The sequence below is a fragment of the Limanda limanda genome, chromosome 11, assembly GCF_963576545.1.
Source record: "Limanda limanda chromosome 11, fLimLim1.1, whole genome shotgun sequence".
Classification (NCBI taxonomy): domain Eukaryota; kingdom Metazoa; phylum Chordata; class Actinopteri; order Pleuronectiformes; family Pleuronectidae; genus Limanda; species Limanda limanda.
The window spans coordinates 9,286,186-9,309,991 of record NC_083646.1 but is presented as its reverse complement, the minus strand read 5'-3'; the positions used below and the strand labels follow the sequence as shown (position 1 = coordinate 9,309,991).

The 23,806-nt window shown below is 40.1% G+C and overlaps 6 protein-coding genes across 14 annotated transcripts; 4 read left to right on the top strand and 2 right to left on the bottom strand.

Moving 5' to 3' along the window:
* Positions 1-3,127: 3,127 nt before the first annotated feature.
* Positions 3,128-4,368, bottom strand: LOC133014384 (trypsin-1-like). Of its 3 annotated transcripts, none has more exons than XM_061081608.1 (6): positions 4,311-4,368; positions 4,063-4,213; positions 3,702-3,952; positions 3,471-3,604; positions 3,258-3,359; positions 3,128-3,175 (listed from the first exon to the last, which is right to left on the bottom strand). In XM_061081608.1, exons 1-6 carry the CDS (start codon positions 4,348-4,350, stop codon positions 3,128-3,130), a joined length of 726 nt encoding a protein of 241 aa, XP_060937591.1. In that variant the 5' UTR covers positions 4,351-4,368. The 3 variants fall into 3 exon arrangements, with proteins under 3 accessions (XP_060937591.1, XP_060937589.1, XP_060937590.1); XM_061081606.1 differs by having other exon boundaries at positions 3,471-3,597; positions 3,698-3,952; positions 4,311-4,358; XM_061081607.1 differs by having other exon boundaries at positions 4,302-4,350.
* A 2,049-nt stretch (positions 4,369-6,417) lies between these two features.
* On the top strand, positions 6,418-7,656 carry LOC133014385 (trypsin-1-like). Of its 3 annotated transcripts, none has more exons than XM_061081611.1 (6): positions 6,418-6,475; positions 6,573-6,723; positions 6,834-7,084; positions 7,182-7,315; positions 7,425-7,526; positions 7,609-7,656. In XM_061081611.1, the coding sequence occupies exons 1-6, from the start codon at positions 6,436-6,438 to the stop codon at positions 7,654-7,656; spliced, it is 726 nt and encodes a 241-aa protein (XP_060937594.1). In that variant the 5' UTR covers positions 6,418-6,435. The 3 variants fall into 3 exon arrangements, with proteins under 3 accessions (XP_060937594.1, XP_060937592.1, XP_060937593.1); XM_061081609.1 differs by having other exon boundaries at positions 6,431-6,475; positions 6,834-7,088; positions 7,189-7,315; XM_061081610.1 differs by having other exon boundaries at positions 6,436-6,484.
* Positions 7,657-9,718: 2,062 nt separating this feature from the next.
* Positions 9,719-10,958, bottom strand: LOC133014383 (trypsin-1). 3 transcript variants are annotated; one of them, XM_061081604.1, is made up of 6 exons: positions 10,901-10,958; positions 10,654-10,804; positions 10,293-10,543; positions 10,062-10,195; positions 9,849-9,950; positions 9,719-9,766 (listed from the first exon to the last, which is right to left on the bottom strand). In XM_061081604.1, the coding sequence occupies exons 1-6, from the start codon at positions 10,938-10,940 to the stop codon at positions 9,719-9,721; spliced, it is 726 nt and encodes a 241-aa protein (XP_060937587.1). In that variant the 5' UTR covers positions 10,941-10,958. The 3 variants fall into 3 exon arrangements, with proteins under 3 accessions (XP_060937587.1, XP_060937585.1, XP_060937586.1); XM_061081602.1 differs by having other exon boundaries at positions 10,062-10,188; positions 10,289-10,543; positions 10,901-10,944; XM_061081603.1 differs by having other exon boundaries at positions 10,892-10,940.
* Positions 10,959-11,867: 909 nt separating this feature from the next.
* LOC133014390 (trypsin-1-like) lies at positions 11,868-13,106 on the top strand. 3 transcript variants are annotated; one of them, XM_061081623.1, is made up of 6 exons: positions 11,868-11,925; positions 12,023-12,173; positions 12,284-12,534; positions 12,632-12,765; positions 12,875-12,976; positions 13,059-13,106. In XM_061081623.1, the coding sequence occupies exons 1-6, from the start codon at positions 11,886-11,888 to the stop codon at positions 13,104-13,106; spliced, it is 726 nt and encodes a 241-aa protein (XP_060937606.1). In that variant the 5' UTR covers positions 11,868-11,885. The 3 variants fall into 3 exon arrangements, with proteins under 3 accessions (XP_060937606.1, XP_060937604.1, XP_060937605.1); XM_061081621.1 differs by having other exon boundaries at positions 11,878-11,925; positions 12,284-12,538; positions 12,639-12,765; XM_061081622.1 differs by having other exon boundaries at positions 11,886-11,934.
* A 4,995-nt stretch (positions 13,107-18,101) lies between these two features.
* LOC133014379 (trypsin-1-like) lies at positions 18,102-19,479 on the top strand. Its single transcript, XM_061081600.1, has 6 exons — positions 18,102-18,237; positions 18,336-18,486; positions 18,596-18,843; positions 18,916-19,052; positions 19,143-19,244; positions 19,330-19,479. The coding sequence occupies exons 1-6, from the start codon at positions 18,102-18,104 to the stop codon at positions 19,375-19,377; spliced, it is 822 nt and encodes a 273-aa protein (XP_060937583.1). The 3' UTR covers positions 19,378-19,479.
* A 1,690-nt stretch (positions 19,480-21,169) lies between these two features.
* Positions 21,170-22,547, top strand: LOC133014377 (trypsin-1-like). Its single transcript, XM_061081598.1, has 6 exons — positions 21,170-21,305; positions 21,404-21,554; positions 21,664-21,911; positions 21,984-22,120; positions 22,211-22,312; positions 22,398-22,547. Exons 1-6 carry the CDS (start codon positions 21,170-21,172, stop codon positions 22,443-22,445), a joined length of 822 nt encoding a protein of 273 aa, XP_060937581.1. The 3' UTR covers positions 22,446-22,547.
* The last annotated feature ends 1,259 nt before the right edge of the window (positions 22,548-23,806 follow it).

Genomic DNA, 23,806 nt, shown 5'->3' with positions numbered 1-23,806 from the left:
TAATCAATGCTTTGGTCTCATGGTGAATCTTAGGCATGTTGTCATAGGTCAAGTTGCAGTTGATGTGACGGTCTGGTGTGCTGGGGTTCTTTTTATACACATCCACTAATTGATTGATCAATTATTGATCAAAGGTGAGGCTGTAATCTAGGATTGGGTGCATCATATGACAAGGCGACAAGACTTTTGACTTTGCAAAAACTGACTCAGTGGGCTTTACCAAGCTGTGAACGTTAGAATGCTTTTCAGCAGTTCCGTTTGGCACCAAAACATTATTTCAAAAGCTGTTGGGATTGAAATTAGCCATTTCTTGTAAAAAAAAATTGATTACAAATATATTTGAGGGGCACTTAAGGTCAACTTGTACCCAAGCGACAAGACTTTTGTCAGGGACTGTATATAGAGGGCGGCTGTGGCTGAGAGGTAGAGTGGTCTTCTTCCAACCTAAAGGTCGGTGGTTCGATGCAACCATCTGCATGCCGAAGTGTCCTTTGGCAAGATGCTGAACCCTGAATGGCCCCCCATAGAATAACAAAGTGCTGCAAGTAGATGCACTGTATGAATGTGTGAATGTGAAACTGTACTGTAAAGCGCTTTGAGTGTTCATCATCAGACTAGAAAAGCGCTATATAAATACAAATCCATTTACCAAATCCATTAGTGCTGTCAAACGATTAAAATATTTAATCGCGATTAATCGCATTTATGTCATAGTTAAGTCGCGATTAATCGCTAATTTTTATCTATTCTAAATGTCCCTTCATTTTTTTTTTCCATAATTTTACTTTCGTTTTAATGCTCTTATCAACATGGAAAAGTGGATTGACTTGCTTTATGCAAACGTTTTATCTTATTGAAAAACAACATTGCCAAACAGGGCGGTACAAAATAAAATTATAAAGTGCACATTTCAGGTAAACAAGGACTCAGCCTATAGTGCAGTTAAACCATGGCTTATTATTTTATTTTTTTCAAGTTTGCTGCGAAACATTGCAGTCAGGCCTCTTATTTCAGAAACAATGAACCATAACAGTTAGGTTACCAATAAAAGGTAAGCGTACTAATTCTTTGCTTTCAGCCAGCTACTCAAACAGACAAGCAACAAAATAACAAACAAACAAAATACACAGGCAAGTGTTGGCCTACTTTGAAATAAATTAAACACAGAACTTTGTAGGGCTATTTGAGTCCTCCCCATATTTGTGGAAAATGTATGAAATAAGAAGTACCCTATTTTGAAAAATTAAAAACATATAGCTGCAGCCTAATAGTGTAACGGACTGGGTTTATGTTTATGTTTGGTTTTGACGTATGTTCAGTAAAACACTGTGTTGAAGGAGCGTTCTGATATCCTGAGGGTCAGTGAAGGGGTCGGGGTGGGACATGTGACTGTTTGGACCAATAGGATGGGGTTGTTTGGGGATCGGGGGTCAATGAGGAAGTGAAGTGTTGTTGATTTGTGCGAGTGACGGAGTAAGAGCGAGAAGTGCATATGTTCGTGTAGAGGATAATAAAAGTCACTAAACCACGAAGAAGTTCCGTGTCCTGTGTAAGCGGGGACGCTGCAATAGCTTAAAAATATATATTTTAGTTGCCGAAATATTAAAACAAAAAGCGAGAGCAGGTCAGACTGGAGGCGAACACAGATACTGAAGCTGCAGCTGCAGCTCTGCGTTAATCTCGCGTTAAAAAAATTGACGGCGTTAAAATGGGTTTGCGTTAACGCCGTTAATAACGCGTTTAACTGACAGCACTAATATATATATATAGACCTATATATTTCCATTCACTATACCAGATCCAGTGAGTCGGTCTATGAGAAAGTATCCATCTGGGATTGCACAACATTGCAGGACAGAGTCAAGGTCATGATGCCTGGATGATTACAGCCTGTTCAAAAACATATAGAACTGAACTCAAACACAGCAACGAATCCAACTACAACAACTACACAGTTTAACAACATAAGCCACATGAGATGGATTACACTTGTTACTAGAGGAAACCTATGCCATAGAAAATATATTGTGACGTTACTTCTAAACGTTGAGTGGTTCAGACTGACACACAGCTCCTACGAGCAGCACAGACACCAGAGCTCTCAAGTTTGACTAATGGTGGATAAAAGGCCAAAGATTGCTCCATACTTGCTTTTTATTGGGTGTTTTATCTAAAGCCATTGATTGAGCCCCACCCCTGGTGTTGCTCATTAATCAAAACTTTTGAATAGTACTCATTGGGGGAAAAAAAAACGTTACTCTTGTCTTAGCATTTCAAAATTCTACAAATGGTATTTTGTGGTTTTACAAAGATTCTTTTTGAAGTATTCTGCTCTTTTCTGTGACAAAAATACAGTTTAAAACTGTGTATGTTGTTGTAGTTTGAATTGTTGCTGTGTTTGAGTTCAGTTCTATATGTTTTGAACAGGCTGTAATCATCCAGGCATCATGACCTTGACTTGGTCTTGCAATGAAAGTCAATGTCAGTAGGACACTTTCACTGGCTCTGGTATTGTGTATGTTCTTGTTGAAGTATTTTTCTTTGTAACTACTCTGCTGTGGTGCTGTTTGCTCCGTATCAATTGGCTTCACTTGATTTGAGTCTCTAGTTAATGGGTTGTTTGCAAACTTCATAATGTTTGACAATGTTTCAGGTAATTGTGATAAAAATCTATAGAAAGCATAATTTAAACCAGCATTTTGGTCACATACTGAAAACTAGATGGAAAAATCTTGAGTCTTATGATCAACATATTTATTTACTGTTTCATTCTAAACTGTTACTTGAATCAAACTGTCTGAGATCGTTCGGTCCTGACAAAGTTTGAAACTTGAACATTTTATTTGTCAACATACAGTAGATGTGGTGGATTCAAGATAAATATAGTTTTTAATGTACTTCATAGGAGTTGTGATCAGTTTAAGACCGTGTTGAAAAATCCCAGCACATTTAAAAAAATTGTGCACCATGATTTGGAAAGAAATGAAAAGGAACATTATTTGAAAGTCGATGTTTAAAACTTTATTGATTCAGATGCTCAAAGGCGGCACATTGTTCAAAAATATACATCAATGTTGGAGTTAGAACGATGGAAGAAAGGCAGCGGAGTACGATCACAGGATCAGATTTAATAGCTGCTCATGGTGCTCGTCAGCCAGTCGTTGAAGAGGCAGACCTGTGAATGAGGAAGAATCAGAGTTAGATCAGCTCATCAGTGTCTCACTGTGGATTCGATATCTCTCTCTTTGGAAATTTACCTTGGCGTAGACACCAGGATTTCCCCTCTCAGCACATCCGTAGCCCCAGGACACAACACCCTGCAGCTCACCGTTGCACACGACGGGGCCACCGGAGTCACCCTGGGAGAGAGAAAATTAAAAAAGAGTTATAAGATGATTTCAATGAACAATGCAACTAACATGCACTGATGTAGAAAAAACATGTCTGCAGGTTTCCTTCTTGTTACACACCTGGCAAGAGTCCTTTCCTCCCTCCAGGAATCCAGCGCAGAACATGGCATCGGTGATCATGCCAGGGTAGGAGTTATCACAGTCCCTGAAAGACAGGATGGGGAGATCCAGGCACTGCAGCTTGTTACTGTCGGCTGCAGGATGGGAAACAAAGTATTAGAGAAAAGGGTTATTAAAGTTATCTCATACAAATCTGGACATCAAGGCAATTAAAATGCAGAAGCTACTCACTGGAGCTCATGGTGTCTCCCCATCCAGAGACGGTGCACATGGTGCCAGCGGGGGCACAGCTGGTGGGCAGAGCCACAGCCTTCACGTTCTGGTTGAGGGTGGCAGGCTTGCTCAGCTTGATCAGCATGATGTCGTTGTTGATGTTGTAAGAGCTGTAGTTGGGGTGGCGGATGACACGGGCGGAGCTGATGTACTGCTCGGTTCCCTCATTGACCCTGAGGTTGTGCTCGCCCATACGCACCTCCACACGGCTGCACAGGAGAGAGAGGAGGGTTTTACATGTCAGTTTCATGATGCTGTTAAAAAACAATGATTCCTGCATGTAAAAACTTTGTCTTCATAGCATCAAGAGGTGACGTACGACTTGTAGCAGTGAGCAGCAGACACAACCCAGTTCTCGTTGACCAGGGAGCCTCCACAGAAGTGGTAGCCAGAGTTCAGAGACACCTGATGGGCCTGGGAATGAGGCGTGCACTCATACCCTCCGACGATCTTGTCGTCCTCCAAGGCAACTGAAAACACCAGAGAGACCAAAAGGTGAGAAACCAAGAGAATATTTCTCTTCAGAATGTTTAAAACTTTACATGGAAGCAGAAAGACACAACTCACAAGCAGCTCCGATGAGCAGAACGAAGACAAGAGACCTCATGGTTGCTGTGGGATCCTGTTGATGAGAGAACTTCACCTGGAACCTGGTTTAAATAGAAAGGAAGCTCTGCCCTTAACCTGCTGGACACACCTCCCACCATTACTCTCCACCAATCAGGGTCCTGGAGTGAAATTTCTGCGTGTTGGAAAAGCAAATATTGTGTAAAATGTGGGATGGTCTGTTGTGTCACACTCTATACATTAGTTTGTATCATCTACAAAACATTTTCAGAGTAGGATAGGAAAACATGTCTTTCATGACTTGAAACGATTCTCTAAGTAATGAAAAGTTGTTCAATGCTGTGACTCTTCCTGAACTTCATACTCCAGGTGATGTTGCTGCAGAGCACTCTGTACATCTATGTTTAGCACAGTATGTTTTCAGTGACCTTTAACCTCAGCATGTGAAGACATGGCTGCAGCTCTGCAGATGGTCCGGTTCACAACCACAGCTGCTGAATATGGATTTTACAGGAGGACCAAGCCACGTGTCGTTCAAAACTGCTGACTCCAGAGACAAAAAACACCAATGCATGAAATAACACATGTATTATAGAACTTCTCAGTTTAGATAACAAGCAAGTCTGAAAATACCTGATGCTTTGAGACTCATTTCGCTCATGTAATATAAATATCAAAGACAAAAACTACAAAGACCACATAAAACGGATTAGACTTTCACTCTTATCGTACCATTAACATTTTTTTACTGAGTCTCTTTTTGTAGTATTCTGCTCAGTTATGTGATAAAAATACCGTTTAAAACTGTGTAGTTGTTGTAATTTGATTCTTTGCTGTGTTCAGTTCTATATGTTTTTGTACAGGCTGAAATCATCCAGGCATCATGACCTTGACTTGACCTGCAATGAAAGTCAATGTCAGTAGGACACTTTCACTGGCTCTGGTATTGTGTATGTTCTTGTTGATCTCTTTATCTTTGTAACTTCTCTTCTGTGGTGTTGTTTTCTCCGTATCAATTCGCTTCACTTGATTTGAGTGTCTCTAGTTAATGGGTTGTTTGCAAACTTCATAATGTTTGACAATGTTTCAGGTCATTCTGATGAAAATCATTAGAAAGCATAATTTAAACCACACTATAGTGTTATAAGCATTTGTGTCACATACTGTTTATCTAGATGGAAAAACATTGAGTCTTATTATCAACATATTTATTTAGTGTTTCATTCTAAACTGTTAATTGAATCAAACTGTCTAAGATAGTTGTGTCATGACAAAGTTTGAAACTTGAACATTTTATTTGTCATCATACAGTAGTTATGGTGGATCCAAGATAAACATTGTTTTTACTGTATTTCCGAGGAGTCGTGAACAGTTAAAGGTCTTTGTGAAAAATCCCAGCATATTTTAAAATAGTGTTCACCATGATGTGGAAAGAAATGAAAAGGAACATTATTTGAAAGTCGATGTTTAAGACTTTATTGATTCAGATGAATATGTGGTCCATACTTATACACAGCTATTACGATCTGCACTGACATCAGAGATCTCATGTTTGACTAATAGTCGATAAAAAGCCAAAGATTGCTCCATACTTTTTATTGAGTGCTTAAAGCCACCGATTGAGCCTGGTGTTGATGACCTTTGTTGTTTTTGTCTTTGTTATTTATATTACATCACAGAAAAGGTTCTCAGAGGCATCAGGCCATATAGGACTTGCTGGTTATCAAAACTGAGAAGTCATATAAGAGAGCAATTTCAAGTAGTACATCTGTAATTTATTCATCGATGTTTTTGTCTCTGGAGTCAGCCTTTTTGAACGACACATGGTTTGGTCCTCCTGTATAATCCACATTAAGCATCTGTGGTTGTGAACCGGCCATTTGCAGAACTGCAGCCATCTCTTCACATGTGAAGGGTTAAAGATTACTAACTACATAATGTGCTATATATAGATGTACGGAGTGTAGAGAGTACACAATGCAACACACAGAATTATCAGTCCAGGTCCATGATTGGTGGATAATAATGGTGGGAGGTGTGTCCAGCAGGTAAAGGGCAGAGCTTCCCTTCTATTTAAACCAGGTTCCAGGTGAAGTTCTCTCATCAACAGGATCCCACAGCAACCATGAGGTCTCTTGTCTTCGTTCTGCTCATCGGAGCTGCTTGTGAGTTGTGTCTTTCTGCTGCCATCTAAAGTTTTAAATATTCTAAAGAGAAATATTTTCTTGGTTTCTCACCTTTTGGTCTCTCTGGTGTTTTCAGTTGCCTTGGAGGACGACAAGATCGTCGGAGGGTATGAGTGCACACCTCATTCCCAGGCCCATCAGGTGTCTCTGAACTCTGGCTACCACTTCTGTGGAGGCTCCCTGGTCAACGAGAACTGGGTTGTGTCTGCTGCTCACTGCTACAAGTCGTACGTCACCTCTTGATGTTATGAAGAAAACGTTTTTACATGCAAGAATCATTGCTTTTAAAAAGCATCATGAAATTCACATGTAAAACCCTCCTCTCTCTCCTGTGCAGCCGTGTGGAGGTGCGTATGGGCGAGCACAACCTCAGGGTCAATGAGGGAACCGAGCAGTTCATCAGCTCCGCCCGTGTCATCCGCCACCCCAACTACAGCTCCTACAACATCAACAACGACATCATGCTGATCAAGCTGAGCAAGCCCGCCACCCTCAACCAGAACGTGAAGGCTGTGGCTCTGCCCACCAGCTGTGCCCCCGCTGGCACCATGTGCACCGTCTCTGGATGGGGAGACACCATGAGCTCCAGTGAGTAACATCTGCATAGAAACTGCTCTGAGGTCCAGATTTGTTTGGGATAACTTTAAAAAACCTTTTCTCTAATACTTTGTTTCCCATCCTGCAGCCGACAGTAACAAGCTGCAGTGCCTGGATCTCCCAATCCTGTCTTTCAAGGACTGTGATAACTCCTACCCTGGCATGATCACCGATGCCATGTTCTGCGCTGGCTTCCTGGAGGGAGGAAAGGACTCTTGCCAGGTGTGTAACAAGAAGGAAATCTGAAGACATGTTTTTCCTTCATGGCTGCATGTCAGTTTCATTTTTCATTGAATTCATCTTGGAATTGTTTTCATTTTCTCTCTCCCAGGGTGACTCCGGTGGCCCCGTCGTGTGCAACGGTGAGCTGCAGGGTGTTGTGTCCTGGGGCTACGGATGTGCTGAGAGGGGAAATCCTGGTGTCTACGCCAAGGTAACTTTCCACAGAGAGAGATATTTAATCCACAGTGAGACACTGATGAACTGTTCTAACTCTGATTCTTCCTGATTCACAGGTCTGCCTCTTCAACGACTGGCTGACGAGCACCATGAGCAGTTATTAAATCTGATCCTGTGATCGTACTCCACTGCCTTTCTGCCATCGTTCTAACTCCAACATTGATGTATATTTGTGAACAATGTGCCGCCTTTGAGCATTTGAATCAATAAAGTCCTAAACATCGACTTTCAAATAATGTTCCATTTCGCTTCTTTCCACATCATGGTGCACACTATTTTAAAATGTGCTGGGATTTTTCAACACGATATTAAACTGGTCACCAATTCAAGGAAATTCTGTATAAACAAGGTTTATTTTGTATCCACCACAACTACTCTCTGTTGACAAATAAAATGTTCAACTCCCAAACTTTGTCATGACATAACTATCTAAGCCAGTTTGATTCATGCAGCAGTTTAGAATGAAACAATAAATACATAAGTTGATAACAAGACTCAAGGTTTTTCCATCTACATAGTATGTGACCAAAATGTCTATAGTGTGGTTTAAATTATGCTTTGTATTGAATTTCAGCAGGAAGAAGACCTGAAACATTGTCAAACATAATGAAGTTTGCAAACAACCCATTAACTAGAGACTCAAATCAAGTGAAGCCAATTGATACAGAGCAAAAAACACCACAGCAGAGAAGTTACAAAGATAAATTGATCAACAATAACATAATAAAATAACTGTTGTATTAATAATGATTAGAGGATAAAAAGTGTCAGAAATCATTTACACATTATATACAGGTGTATGGATATATATAGACCTATATAGTTTCATTCACATACCAGAGCCAGTGAAAGTTTCGAACTGACATTGACTTTCATTGTAGGACAGAGTCATGGTCATGATGCCTGGATGATTACAGCCTGTTCAAAAACATATAGAACTGAACTCAAACACAACAAAGAATAAAACTGCAACAACATACACAGTTTAACAACATAGGCCACATTAGACAGACTACATTTGTTACTTGGCAGAACCTATCCCAAAGAAAGTATATTCTGACGTGACTTCTAAACGTTGAGTGGTCCAGACTGACACACAGCTCCTATGAGCAGCACAGACACCATAACTCTCATGTTTGACTTATGGTGGATAAAAGGCCAAAGATTGCTCCATACCTGCTTTTTATTGGGTGCTTTGTGTAAAGAGAACGATTGAGCCCCACCCCTGGTGTTGCTCATCAATTAAAACTTTCGAATAGTGCTCATTGGGGGAAAAAAAACGTTACTCTTATGTAAAAAGTTACTCAACTGCAAAATTCTACCAAATATTTTGTGGTGTTACAGAGATTCTTTTTGAAGGCTTCTGCTCAGTTCTGTGATAAAAATACATTTTAAAACTGTGTATGTTGTTGTAATTTGATTCTTTGCTGTGTTTTAGTTCAGGTCTATATGTTTTTGTACAGGCTGAAATCATCCAGGCATCATGACCTTGAATGGGTCCTGCAATGAAAGTCAATGTCAGTTGGACACTTTCACTGGCTCTGGTATTGTGAATGTTCTTGTTGATCTATTTATCTTTGTAGCTTCTCTGCTGTGGTGTTGTTTGCTCCATATAAATTGGCTTCATTTGATTTGATTCTCTCTTGTTTATGGGTTGTTTGCAAACTTCATAATGTTTGACAATTGTTCAGGTCATTCTGATGAAATTCAAATGAAATCATCATTTAAACCAGAATTTTGTTCACATACTGACTGTCTAGATGGAAAAACCTTGAGTCTTATGATCAACATATTTATTTAGTGTTTCTTTCTAAACTGTTGCTTGGATCGATTTCTCTAAGATAGTAATGTACTGACAAAGTTTGAAACTTGAACATTTTATTTGTCAACATACACCAGTTATGGTGGATTCAAGATAATTATAGTTTTTACTGTACTTCAGAGGAGTCGTGATCAGTTTAAGACCGTGTTGAAAAATCCCAGTACGTTTAAAAAAATTGTGCACCATGATGTGGAAAGAAATTAACAGGAACAATATTTGAAAGTCAATGTTTAAAACTTTATTGATTCAGATGCTCAAAGGCGACACATTGTTCACAAATATACATCAATGTTGGAGTTAGAACGATGGAAGAAAGGCAGCGGAGTACGATCACAGGATCAGATTTAATAACTGCTCATGGTGCTCGTCAGCCAGTCGTTGAAGAGGCAGACCTGTGAATGAGGAAGAATCAGAGTTAGATCAGTTCATCAGTGTCTCACTGTGGATTAAATATCTTTCGCTTTGGAAAGTTACCTTGGCGTAGACACCAGGATTTCCCCTCTCAGCACATCCGTAGCCCCAGGACACAACACCCTGCAGCTCACCGTTGCACACGACGGGGCCACCGGAGTCACCCTGGGAGAGAGAAAATTAAAAAAGAGTTATAAGATGATTTCAATGAACAATGCAACTAACATGCACTGATGTAGGAAAAACATGTCTGCAGGTTTCCTTCTTGTTACACACCTGGCAAGAGTCCTTTCCTCCCTCCAGGAATCCAGCGCAGAACATGGCATCGGTGATCATGCCAGGGTAGGAGTTATCACAGTCCCTGAAAGACAGGATGGGGAGATCCAGGCACTGCAGCTTGTTACTGTCGGCTGCAGGATGGGAAACAAAGTATTAGAGAAAAGGGTTATTAAAGTTATCTCATACAAATCTGGACCTCAAGGCAATTAAAATGCAGAAGCTACTCACTGGAGCTCATGGTGTTGCCCCATCCAGAGACGGTGCACATGGTGCCAGCGGGGGCACAGCTGGTGGGCAGAGCCACAGCCTTCACGTTCTGGTTGAGGGTGGCAGGCTTGCTCAGCTTGATCAGCATGATGTCGTTGTTGATGTTGTAGGAGCTGTAGTTGGGGTGGCGGATGACACGGGCGGAGCTGATGAACTGCTCGGTTCCCTCATTGACCCTGAGGTTGTGCTCGCCCATACGCACCTCCACACGGCTGCACAGGAGAGAGAGAGGAGGTTTTACATGTAAATTTCATGATGCTGTTTCAAAACATTGATTCCTGCATGTCAAAATTTGTCTTCATAGCATCAAGAGGTGACGTACGACTTGTAGCAGTGAGCAGCAGACACAACCCAGTTCTCGTTGACCAGGGAGCCTCCACAGAAGTGGTAGCCAGAGTTCAGAGACACCTGATGGGCCTGGGAATGAGGTGTGCACTCATACCCTCCGACGATCTTGTCATCCTCCAAGGCAACTGAAAACACCCAAGAGATCAAATGTTAGAACTCAAGAGAATATTTCTTTTTAGAATATTTAAAACTTTAGATGGCAGCAGAAAGACACAACTCACAAGCAGCTCCGATGAGCAGAACGAAGACAAGAGACCTCATGGTTGCTGTGGGATCCTGTTGATGAGAGAACTTCACCTGGAACCTGGCTTAAATAGAAGGGAAGCTCTGCCCTTTACCTGCTGGACACACCTCCCACCATTACTCTCCACCAATCAGGGTCCTGGAGTGAAATTTCTGCGTGTTGGAAAAGCAAATATTGTGTAAAGTTTGGGATGGTCTGTTGTGTCACACTCTATACATTAGATTGTATCATCTACAAAACCTTTTCAGAGTCGTCCATGAAAGGAAAACATGTGTTTCAAAAAATAGTTGAAACAATTCTGTGACTCTTCCTGAACTTCATACTCCAGGTGATGTTGCTGCAGAGCACTCTGTACATCTATGTTTAGCACAGTTTGTATTCAGTGACCTTTAACCTCGACATGTGAAGACATGGCTGCAGCTCTGCAGATGGTCCAGTTCACAACCACAGCTGCTGAATATGGATTTTACAGGAGGACCAAGCCACGTGTCGTTCAAAACTGCTGACTCCAGAGACAATAAACACCAATGCATTAAATTACACATGTACTACGCTAGAAATGATTTGTTATATGACTTCTCAGTTTTGATGACTAGTAAGTCCTAAATGTCCTGATACTTTTGGGATTGATTTCTCCCGTGTAATATAAATATCAAAGACATTAACAACAAAGGCCACTCACTGGAATTGTTTAAATTCATAAAACAGATGTTTTCCTTTCATGGACGACTGTGAAAAGGTTTTGTAGATGATACAATCTAATGTATAGAGTGTGACTCAACAGAACATCCCACACTTTACACAATATTTGCTTTTCCAACACGCAGAAATTTCACTCCAGGACCCTGATTGGTGGAGAGTAATGGTGGGAGGTGTGTCCAGCAGGTAAAGGGCAGAGCTTCCTTTCTATTTAAACCAGGTTCCAGGTGAAGTTCTCTCATCAACAGGATCCCACAGCAACCATGAGGTCTCTTGTCTTCGTTCTGCTCATCGGAGCTGCTTGTGAGTTGTGTCTTTCTGCTTCCATGTAAAGTTTTAAATATACTGAAGAGAAATATTCTCTTGGTTTCTCACCTTTTGGTCTCTCTTGTGTTTTCAGTTGCCTTGGAGGACGACAAGATCGTCGGAGGGTATGAGTGCACGCCTCATTCCCAGGCACATCAGGTGTCTCTGAACTCTGGCTACCACTTCTGTGGAGGCTCCCTGGTCAACGAGAACTGGGTTGTGTCTGCTGCTCACTGCTACAAGTCGTACGTCACCTCTTGATGCTATGAAGACAAAGTTTTTACATGCAGGAATCATTGTTTTTTAACAGCATCATGAAACTGACATGTAAAACCCTCCTCTCTCTCCTGTGCAGCCGTGTGGAGGTGCGTATGGGCGAGCACAACCTCAGGGTCAATGAGGGAACCGAGCAGTTCATCAGCTCCGCCCGTGTCATCCGCCACCCCAACTACAGCTCCTACAACATCAACAACGACATCATGCTGATCAAGCTGAGCAAGCCCGCCACCCTCAACCAGAACGTGAAGGCTGTGGCTCTGCCCACCAGCTGTGCCCCCGCTGGCACCATGTGCATCGTCTCTGGATGGGGAGACACCATGAGCTCCAGTGAGTAACATCTGCATAGTAATTGCTCTGAGGTCCTGATTTGTATGAGATAACTCTAAAAACCCTTTTCTCTAATACTTTGTTTCCCATCCTGCAGCCGACAGTAACAAGCTGCAGTGCCTGGATCTCCCCATCCTGTCTTTCAGGGACTGTGATAACTCCTACCCTGGCATGATCACCGATGCCATGTTCTGCGCTGGCTTCCTGGAGGGAGGAAAGGACTCTTGCCAGGTGTGTAACAAGAAGGAAATCTGAAGACATGTTTTTCCTTCATGGCTGCATGTCAGTTACTTTTTTCATTGAATTCATCTTGGAATTGTTTTCATTTTCTCTCTCCCAGGGTGACTCCGGTGGCCCCGTCGTGTGCAACGGTGAGCTGCAGGGTGTTGTGTCCTGGGGCTACGGATGTGCTGAGAGGGGAAATCCTGGTGTCTACGCCAAGGTAACTTTCCAAAGAGAGAGATTACTAATCCACCGTGAGACACTGATGAACTGATCTAACTCTGATTCTTCCTCATTCACAGGTCTGCATCTTCAACGACTGGCTGACGAGCACCATGAGCAGTTATTAAATCTGATCCTCTGATCGTACTCCGCTGCCTTTCTTCCATCGTTCTAACTCCAACATTGACGTATATTTGTGAACAATGTGCCGCCTTTGAGCATCTGAATCAATAAAGTTTTAAACATTGACTTTCAAATAATGTTCCTTTTCTGCTGGACACACCTCCCACCATTATTCTCTCATTAATCTTTAACCCTTCACATGTGAAGAGATGGCTGCAGTTCTGCAAATGACCCGTTCACAACCACAGATGCTTAATGTGGATTATACAGGAGGACCAAGCCATGTGTTCTTCAAAAAGGCTGACTCCAGAGACAAAAAAATGAAATTACAGATGTACTACGTGAAATTGATCTCTTAAAGAACTTCTCAGTTTAAATAACCAGCAAGTCCTATTCGGCCTGATGCCTCTGACAGCTTTTTCTGGCTTGTACTATAAATAACAAAGACAAAAACAACAAAGGCAAGAGTATCACCAAGTAAGAGTTGATGAGACACAATAGACATTAATGCAGTGATACAACCACAACAAATACCAAAACAAACTTAATGTCGCACTTAAGCTTAATTTAAAAAAGAACATATAGAGTCAGTCATTTTAATTCAGTGTTACACTGAAATTGTTGCGGAAGAGTTCAAATCAATTAAATAATTACTAATTAATCAAATAAAGGGATGCAAACATCTGCAAAATGTATTAAAATACAGAGAACATCTGCAATAAGTCATGTTCGAGTAAACCTGGGGGAGGTTTGATTCGGTTTCGATGTTATAACTGAGTAACAGCAGCACAAGGCCAAGGATTTTAACGGGTGGATTTTTACAAATGACTTTTCCTCTTTTTTATAAAGAACCATTCTCTGGAATAGGCTTTCTATAACAGCTGAAGGTTACCTCAGGTTCTCTTTCATGTTTGGAAGAGGAGGGTTAGGTGAGGGGTATTTAGCTGCAACATGCAACTTCACCACTAGATGTCACTAGATCCTAAACACTGAACCTTTAACTGTTTTTGTTTGACCTGAAAACAGATTTGATGTCTGACGATGTAACTTCCACACGGAGTCCTGGAGCTGTAAAACAGTTCCACAATGACGTGAACAATGTGTCCACACAATCACTTTAACCCTTTAATACACAAGCTATGCAAACCCCTTCTAAGGCACAACATGGGTCAAAAATGACCTGTATTGACCTACAATGTTATTTCATGCACGGCTGAGTGTTTCTTCGATATATTTTTGGAAATCAATTCATTCATTATTTAATATTCAAAGTATTCATTAAAAATCTTGTTTTTGATTACCACAAATCAATATTTTAAATGTTTATTTGTCACTTTGTCTAACTTACACAAAACATACACCATACAACCGATAAAAATAATGTTGAACTGTAGTGAACTGTGGTGAATGTATAAAATGAATGAATAAAAGAAAAGAAACCTGACTACATAAACTCATATGGGTACCGTGCAAATTGCCATCTCAGTGCATACATGGCTCACAAATGACTATCACATGTTTGTGCTCCTTGCACACAGAGCTGGTGCACTTGGAACCCTTGCACCTCTTCCTCTTCACTCCTGTCTGATGTCCTCCTGTGGCTGGGTGGTGGCAGCGTTTATTTTTCTTAACCCACATCTTCCCATTGCCTCTGTAATAAGCATACAAACCTATGACTCTGCCATTAAAAAGAGGCATACAAACCTTCGGCTTTTCTGCCGTTAAAAAGTGGCATGAAAACGGCCAACTTTTCTGCCGTTAAAAAGCGGCATGAAAACGGCCAACTTTTCTGCCGTTAAAAAGCGGCATGAAAACGGTCAACTTTTCTGCCGTTAAAAAGCGGCATGAAAACGGTCAACTATTCTGCCGTAAAAAGGTGGCATACAAACCTATGACTTTTCTGCTTTTCAGATATAGTCTAGGTCATCAGCATCAGAGATGTCAGACTCACAATCAGGATTAAGAATTGCTTCATCTTCATCCTGTTCTTCATTTAGCATCTCTATGACCTGTTAAGCTGTAAATCTGGAATGACTGTGACGAGCCATACTAACACTGTGAATAAAGAAAATCAAAATAATATTTTCATCCATCAGTTTATAAAGTATACAGTATACTGTATACTGTACACTGTTCTATTTCAAGTTGTATTTTGTTGACCTAGTTGACATCAGCTAACATTAGCTAGCTAGAATAGAATGTCATGTTGACCTAGCTATCGTTAGCTATCATTAGCTAGCTAGATTAGAATGACATGTTGCCCTAGCTATCGTTAGCTAGAATTGACCTAGCTTACATAAGCTAACATTAGCTAGCTAAAAGAGAATATGTTATCAGCTAGCTAATAATATTGGACATATTTCTCTTAACCACCAGTAGAGAGAAGTAATGTTTAAATGTTATGTGCAGTTATCTTTTCACAAGATATCAAATAAAATTTTCTTAGGTAAAACAATTGTAAAATAAGACGTACATGAATCAGATGTGCAAAAGCAGCCCGTTTAGTTCTGATAAGTAGTTCTGACAAGTGTGGCATGTGAAAAGTTATCCACAGTAAACATGTTCCTAATTACAAACATTTACAAATCAAAGGTTCCTATCAAATTCACACTTGCAGACCCATGTGTGTAAACTTGATGCAGTAATAAATTAAGACAGAGAAAAGGAAAATAATGATTTGTGGTAATCAAAAACAAGATATTTTAATGAATACTTTGTTATCTTAGATGATTTAATAAATAGATTTTAAAAGATATAGCAAAGAAGCACAGCCATGCATGAAATAACATGTGAAAATATGGCCAAAATGGCCACTAAATGCAAAATAGCAGGCTTCCTGTTGTGTTTTTCCAATTGCACCTACAGACTTTTTTGTTTGTCTGGTCATGATACACCTGTGTATTGATTTTTGTGAAGATCGGTCAATGTGAACACGTTCCAGGGGTCTCGGGGGGCACGGTTGAGCCATTTTGCGACGCCCATTGAAAATTCCTTCCGAATACGTAAATTTTCACCACTTTCTAACTTTCTGCAAATTTTGGTAAGAATTTGAGCATGGTAAAGATCTCAAAAAGCCAATTAATTTGCCTGAATAATAGTGATAATAATAATAATAATAATAATAATAATAATAATAATAATAATAATAATAATAATAATAATAATAATAATAATAATAATAATAATAATAATAATAATAAAAATAATCCTTACAATTTCAATAGGGCCTCACCTGACCTTTGATGTCAGTGCTCGGGCCATAAATATGGGTAATTTTTGACCCATGTTGTGCCTTAGAAGGGTAGTGATACAAAAATGATTTTTATTAAAGAAATAAAAAAGTACAAATGAAAAAAAGAATTTGTGATGATCAAAAACAACTTAATTGAGGAATTCCTGGAACTCTGAATGATGAAATAAATTTATTGCAAAGATATTTACAATTAAAACTTCATCAGGTCACTTTTTTTGTATCAAAGGGTTAAAGATTAAAATTCCGAGACCTTTATATCATCGTGCAAGCACAGCAAATTTACGAAAGTTATGCTCAAATCGAATTGTGCCTGTTGCAAAGATCTTCAATTTAAATGTATAAATCTAAACATAAACCACACTATAATAAAATAAAGATACAGGCAAAAGAAGTTTAAAATAAAGTTCTTTAATATAATATAAGTAAACACAACTAAAGCGCATACGTTAGCAGTAAAGTGAGTAATAATGATAAGTATGATAAATGATAAATAATATAAACACTACCACAGTGTAAACATGAATGCAATTGTGAACTTAAGTTCTGAATTTGTGTGTCACAGCTCTTCTCATTCAGTTATTTGGCTCATTAGGTGGAGTTGTGCAAAGCGCATAAGAATGATGATGTTATAAATTGTCCCACAACACCATTAAGACTATCACAGCTTAACAGTGAAGTTGTATACTTTTACCTTCATGTCTTTTACTTGTAACATTATATTTTTCAAACCATGTTATTGTTATTGTTCCCTCACCATTGCTCTCTACCTTGTATGATCCATTGAAAATGTGTTTCCTCTGGCACGCCAGCCTCCGCCTTCGTATCTGAATTTGGTTTCCAGATATTCAGTCCTGAGAAGCATCCAGCTGTGAAATACTGTGTCCATACACATCTAAATTTAGTAGTGTCCTCGAGTGCCCCGCACAATCTGACCACAGGAACCTCAAAACAACAGGTGCTGGATTCAAAACATTTACCAAAGCAAGAGAATTAGAGTGATAGCAGCTTATGGAAAAACGAAGCAGATTAAGAAACGAACATTATACTTTGAGATGTAGCTGAATGACAAGAAGTAGAACAACTGTGTGGCAGCTCAGGGCTGAGACCCAGAGCAGCACATGGGCACGAAGCACATTTTCTTAAGGATGATTATGAGTTTACCTCGAGCGTACTGAAAAGATAAATTCCTCTGTCGACATTCCTGTCAAAATGTTATCGATATCTATATCTAATCTGTGAGTGAATGAATACGCTCTGACTGGTGACTGAATGAAACAAATCACATATGGTCAATCGGTAAAAAGGGTGCTGTTTTAAATGATCCTTGTGGTATTTTGACCAAAATATGTTACAGACATTTCATTAAGACCCTAAGGAACCATATCAACTTGTGGCAAAATGGGCATAATATGTCTCCTTTAAATAAAGTTTAGTTAAACTAAAGATTGTTTCAGAAAACTGATTAAATTTGTGCTCATTAAAAGATAAGAGTGATAAAGGGATGAAATAATTTTTTAAAGTGCTTTTTATAAAATGACTTCATTATTATCCTGGCAGAAAAGGGTGAATGAATACCAACAAAAACAAAATAAGCAATTATCAGTATCGGCCAAGAATTTCCATATCGTTGCATCCCTACAAAAGTCCTTTCTTACTTTTTTAATGCAGTATTTTATTTGTAAGTAATTCTGGAAATCATTCACTTGACCCAAACATCCCGCTGCAGGGATTGGCTCCTCACCAGCCAATGAGGATTGCCAGAGAGCAGGGCAGCTCACCTGCCTGTGGATATAAACCCAGGATCTTGGTGAAGTCCTGTCATCCACTCGATCACACAGCAACCATGAGGTCTCTGGTCTTCGTTCTGCTCATCGGAGCTGCTTGTAAGTGTCCAATTGACTTGCTTTCTAATAGAAGCCAATTCTTCTCCTTATAGTTAGAACAGAATTAACGGGTTTAAGTTGCCATCATGTGTTTTCAGTTGCCTTGGAGGACGACAAGATCGTCGGAGGGTATGAGTGCACGCCTCATTCCCAGGCCCATACGGTGTCTCTGAACTCTGGCTACCACTTCTGTGGAGGCTCCCTGGTCAGCGCGGACTGGGTTGTGTCTGCTGCTCACTGCTACAAGTCGTAAGTTTCTCCTTGATGCTATGAAGACAACGTTTTTCATGCAGGAATCATTGTGTTTAAACAGCCTCATGAAAGTCACGATCAACTCAACACTCTCTCTCCTGTGCAGCCGCGTGGAGGTGCGTATGGGTGAGCACCACATCAGAGTCAATGAGGGAAGCGAGCAGTTTGTCAGCTCCTCCCGTGTCATCCGCCACCCCAACTACAACTCCTGGAACATCGACAACGACATCATGCTGATCAAGCTGAGCAAGCCCGCCACCCTCAACCAGTACGTGAAGACTGTGGCTCTGCCCAGCGGCTGTGCCCCCGCTGGCACCATGTGCAAAGTCGCTGGATGGGGCAACACCCAGAGCTGTGAGTAATATACCTGAATTGTTTTCTCAATGTCTGCAGCCCAACTGCCTCTAAATCTGTCTTGTTCTCCAGCCGTTAGCGGTGACAAGCTGCAGTGCCTGGACATCCCCATCCTGTCTTTCAGCGACTGTGATAACGCCTACCCTGGCATGATCACCGATTCCATGTTCTGCGCTGGATACCTGGAGGGAGGAAAGGACTCTTGCCAGGTCTGAAATTTAATGGTCAGGCACAATGATTATATGTATACTTGGGATTACATATTAAACTGAATCCTCTTAATCTTCCGCTTGTGTCAGGGTGACTCCGGTGGCCCCGTCGTGTGCAACGGTGAGCTGCAGGGTGTTGTGTCCTGGGGCTACGGATGTGCTGAGATGGGAAATCCTGGTGTCTACGCCAAGGTAACTTTCCAAAGAGAGAGATATTTAATCCACAGTGAGACACTGATGAACTGATCTAACTCTAATTCTTCTTCTTCTTCTTCAGGTCTGCCTCTTCAACGACTGGCTGGAGACCACGATGGCCAGCTACTAAGTGATTGAAGCAAAGTTCAGTCGAGCAGCTCAACATCATTTGCTCTTCATGCTCCTTCTTTTGCACTGGACACTTTGACAAATAAAATCTTTCAAAGCAGAATATTGAGTCTTGTTTTGTGCCAATATTTCACAGAGGAAATTCTTAAATGTTCTTCAGAAAATAGTTGTTGATCACATCCTTGTTAAAAGTGTGTTGTAAATCATTGCAATCAAGAGTCAAACACACTGAAGAAAGAGATGAATGTCTGGTTCATTAAAGAAAATAAAATAAAGACTTACTATCATTAGCAAAGTACAGGAAATGTATGACCTGGTGTTTTTAAGTCTCCTTGAATTATATTTCTTAATAATTATTGACAAACATCAAATAACTCAACAGCAAAGTTAATATAACAAATAAAAACCCAACCTAGGAACAGTTTTACACGTTAACATGTTTTGTAATTAGCCAAACAACTGATGTAAAAGAAGGAAATATAAAAGAGGTGTTGCAAACCTTATAAACTGATGGTTATAAAATAACTGTTGTAAACTTAGTGCCTCTCAGAACAGTTGATGTTGCAAACCTGGATCCAAAATATATTTTTCAAGAATTAACAATTCATCTCAAATATAATATTCTGATGTGATGCCTTCATTAAATGCTACTTGTTTAAAAATATATACTTCCCGTCAAGTTTCATGTGAACGTATGGATGTTAATCATGAAAGGTCTGTATAAGGGACTGTGGGTCGGTTGGAGACTTTATATTTCCTGGGACGGACCAAAGCTCCTGGATTTCTAGAAGAATGTTCAAAAAAAGATAAAATGGATTTTGGGTATTTACTTTGCTTTAGATCCTGAACTTTATTCATTAGGTAGACTCCCTGATATTGTGACGGACAGGGACTTGATTCCTGTATTTAGAACTCTGATCTTAATAGCAAATCGAAATATAACAGTTACTTGGTTGAAGCCCCACCATCACATGACAATGAACAGACAGGGTAAATGGGTCTTTTCCTTTCTTTATTTGCTCATCTCATTGTTAATATTTTTACTCGTATTTCTCTCATTTAGGTTAAGTATCAGGGTTAAACCATAAAATACTTTCAGTCAATACTTTTATTATTCTATCTGTATATCAATGGATGTTTAAATATGGGCTTATGAACCAGAGGTGATTTCTGCAAACTCAGAAGAATAATTTAATGACAATGCTCAATATGGACATGAAAAGAATATCACTGAAAAACAAGTGTAAGAGCATCTGCATGTTGCTTCTTCATTAAGTTATACGGTGAATAAATAAATAAAAACATCTGTATTGGTTCAAAAGTTGTGTCTGGTGCTTTATGTCCAGAGTAGTGAAAAGATCAATCACTTTGCGTCACGTTGCGGTTAAAATGTAACCGATCTCTAAATTTAATCTCTAAGAGAATGAATAAACTCTGACTGACGAGTGAATGAGACACATCACATGTGGTCAAAACAAAAAAAGTCACATAGTATTAGATAATACTTAATGGCACTGTGTTAGTTAAGGTCATCAGTGATAACACAACCAAAAACAGGCTCAAACTTAAACATTGTTTATATGACATATATCATATGGCGATTCCATTTTGATATTATGCAACACAAACATGAAGAATTGAACCACTGCATGGTTAAGGATTAGAACAACATCAATTTGCTGACACGAAAGATATTCTGACTTGTTTAATGCACTGTTTTATCTCGAAGTAATTCTGTAAATGATTCACTTGACCCAAACATCCCGCTGCAGGGATTGGCTCCTCACCAGCCAATGAGGATTGCCAGAGAGCAGGGCAGCTCACCTGCCCGTGGATATAAACCCAGGATCTTGGTGAAGTCCTGTCATCCCCTCGATCACACAGCAACCATGAGGTCTCTGGTCTTCGTTCTGCTCATCGGAGCTGCTTGTAAGTGTCCAATTGACTTGCTTTCTAATAGAAGCCAATTCTTCTCCTTATAGTGACAACAGAATTAACAGGTTTATGTTGCCATCATGTCTTTTCAGTTGCCTTGGAGGACGACAAGATCGTCGGAGGGTATGAGTGCACGCCTCATTCCCAGGCCCATACGGTGTCTCTGAACTCCGGCTACCACTTCTGTGGAGGCTCCCTGGTCAGCGCAGACTGGGTTGTGTCTGCTGCTCACTGCTACAAGTCGTAAGTTTCTCCTTGATGCTATGAAGACAACGTTTTTCATGCAGGAATCATTGTGTTTAAACAGCCTCATGAAAGTCACGATCAAATCAACACTCTCTCTCCTTTGCAGCCGTGTGGAGGTGCGTATGGGCGAGCACCACATTAGAGTCAATGAGGGAAGCGAGCAGTTTGTCAGCTCCTCCCGTGTCATCCGCCACCCCAACTACAACTCCTGGAACATCGACAACGACATCATGCTGATCAAGCTGAGCAAGCCCGCCACCCTCAACCAGTACGTGAAGACTGTGGCTCTGCCCAGTGGCTGTGCCCCCGCTGGCACCATGTGCAAAGTCGCTGGATGGGGCAACACCCAGAGCTGTGAGTAATATACCTGAATTGTTTTCTCAATGTCTGCAGCCCAACTGCCTCTAAATCTGTCTTGTTCTCCAGCCGTTAGCGGTGACAAGCTGCAGTGCCTGGACATCCCCATCCTGTCTTTCAGCGACTGTGATAACGCCTACCCTGGCATGATCACCGATTCAATGTTCTGCGCTGGATACCTGGAGGGAGGAAAGGACTCTTGCCAGGTCTGAAATTTAATGGTCAGGCACAATGATTATATGTATACTTGGGATTACATATTAAACTGAATCCTCTTAATCTTCCGCTTGTGTCAGGGTGACTCCGGTGGCCCCGTCGTGTGCAACGGTGAGCTGCAGGGTGTTGTGTCCTGGGGCTACGGATGTGCTGAGATGGGAAATCCTGGTGTCTACGCCAAGGTAACTTTCCAAAGAGAGAGATATTTAATCCACAGTGAGACACTGATGAACTGATCTAACTCTGATTCTTCTTCTTCTTCTTCAGGTCTGCCTCTTCAACGACTGGCTGGAGACCACCATGGCCAGCTACTAAGTGATTGAAGCAAAGTTCAGTCGAGCAGCTCAACATCATTTGCTCTTCATGCTCCTTCTTTTGCACTGGACACTTTGACAAATAAAATCTTTCAAAGCAGAATATTGAGTCTTGTTTTGTGCCAATATTTCAAAGAGGAAATTCTTAAATGTTCTTCAGAAAATAGTTGTTGATCACATCCTTGTTAAAAGTGTGTTGTAAATCATTGCAATCAAGAGTCAAACACACTGAAGAAAGAGATGAATGTCTGGTTCATTAAAGAAAATAAAATAAAGACTTACTATCATTAGCAAAGTACAGGAAATGTATGACCTGGTGTTTTTAAGTCTCCTTGAATTATATTTCTTAATAATTATTGACAAACATCAAATAACTCAACAGCAAAGTTAATATAACAAATAAAAACCCAACCTAGGAACAGTTTTACACGTTAACATGTTTTGTAATTAGCCAAACAACTGATGTAAAAGAGGAAAATATAAAAGAGGTGTTGCAAACCTTATAAACTGATGGTTATAAAATAACTGTTGTAAACTTAGTGCCTCTCAGAACAGTTGATGTTGCAAACCTGGATCCAAAATATATTTTTCAAGAATTAACAATTCATCTCAAATATAATATTCTGATGTGATGCCTTCATTAAATGCTACTTGTTTAAAAATATATACTTCCCGTCAAGTTTCATGTGAACGTATGGATGTTAATCATGAAAGGTCTGTATAAGGGACTGTGGGTCGGTTGGAGACTTTATATTTCCTTGGACGGACCAAAGCTCCTGGATTTCTGGAAGAATGTTAAAAAAAAAGATAAAATGGATTTTGGGTATTTACTTTGCTTTAGATCCTGAACTTTATTCATTAGGTAGACTCCCTGATATTGTGACGGACAGGGACTTGATTCCTGTATTTAGAACTTTGCTCTTAATAGCAAATCGAAATTTAACAGTTATTTGGTTGAAGCCCCAACATCACATGACAATGAACAGACAGGGTAAATGGGTCTTTTCCTTTCTTTATTTGCTCATCTCATTGTTAATATTTTTACTCTTATTTCTCTCATTTAGGTTTAGTATCAGGGTTAAACCATAAAATACTTTCAGTCAATACTTTTATTATTCTATCTGTATATCAATGGATGTTTAAATATGGTCTTATGAACCAGAGGTGATTTCTGCAAACTCAGAAGAATAATTTAATGACAATGCTCAACATGGACATGAAAAGAATATCACTGAAAAACAAGTGTAAGAGCATCTGCATGTTGCTTCTTCATTAAGTTATACGGTGAATAAATAAATAAAAACATCTGTATTGGTTCAAAAGTTGTGTCTGGTGCTTTATGTCCAGAGTAGTGAAAAGATC